This window comes from Protopterus annectens, chromosome 4.part0 (assembly GCF_019279795.1).
Source record: "Protopterus annectens isolate FY-2018-M chromosome 4.part0, PAN1.0, whole genome shotgun sequence".
NCBI classification, from domain to species: Eukaryota; Metazoa; Chordata; order Ceratodontiformes; family Protopteridae; genus Protopterus; species Protopterus annectens.
In genome coordinates, this window is record NC_056733.1 from 1,096,829,176 (window position 1) to 1,096,830,024 (window position 849).

At 42.6% G+C, this 849-nt stretch overlaps 1 protein-coding gene across 1 annotated transcript in view; it reads left to right on the forward strand.

The window, feature by feature from the left end:
- The first annotated feature begins 239 nt into the window (after positions 1 to 239).
- Positions 240 to 849, forward strand: part of LOC122799780 (protocadherin gamma-A4-like) — a 639,989-nt gene continuing 639,379 nt past the window's right edge. The window contains exon 1 of the mRNA XM_044069074.1: positions 240 to 849. This exon is cut by the window's right edge and continues 1,949 nt beyond it. Within this exon, the coding sequence (XP_043925009.1) occupies positions 375 to 849 (475 nt within the window). The 5' untranslated portion in view covers positions 240 to 374.

Consider the following 849-nt stretch of genomic DNA (forward strand, 5'->3'; position numbering starts at 1 on the left):
ATAATTAAGGAAGGTGGCATAGACTCTGGCGAAAGTTATATAACAATCTAAAGTGGTTTCATTACAGTTGTGCATGGCTTACTGTGATGTTTGAAGATAAGGTTACATTAGAGTTCCATCTTCCTTGTGACGGAAATAATTTGGAGCTGCAGTTTTTGCTTTAAACACTGCGCGTCGCTCTTTGCCAGTGTGGTGAAATGTTTCTCTTATTTCCCAAACTAATATTAAACAAACCGTCATACACAAGGAGGAGTGTGAAAGGACTGGAGACAGTCTCAGTGAAAAGCAGATAAACTGCGGTCGTTTGTCTTTCCTCCCTTTCAGTCTGAGACCTTTTTACACAACCTAAACGGTCCAAGAACCTTCGTCCAGTGATGGGCACCACGACCAAGCCTGGGTGGCAGTGTGTCAAGCAGCAATTGTTTTTATTTTTATTTTATTCGCTTCAGTGCTTAACCTCAGGCACCATACGATATTCTGTCCCGGAGGAGCTGGATCGTGGATCTTTAGTTGGAAATGTTGCAAATGATTTGGGGATACCTCTCAAGGATGTGGCAGCCCGGCGGTTGAGAATTACCTCAACAACAAAGACTCGGTTTTTAAATATTAATTTACAGACCGGAGATTTGTACCTTACAGAGAGAATAGACAGGGAGGAACTGTGTGACAAAACGCCTTCATGTATCCTGACATTTGAGGCTGTTGTTGAAAATCCACTGCAGGTATTTGCTGGAGAAGTTGAAATCCAGGATATCAATGACAATCCTCCGGTGTTTATGCCTGACAAGATAACATTAAGTATAATTGAAATTACATCTCCAGGTGCTCGCTTTAGGCTGGGCCAGGCGG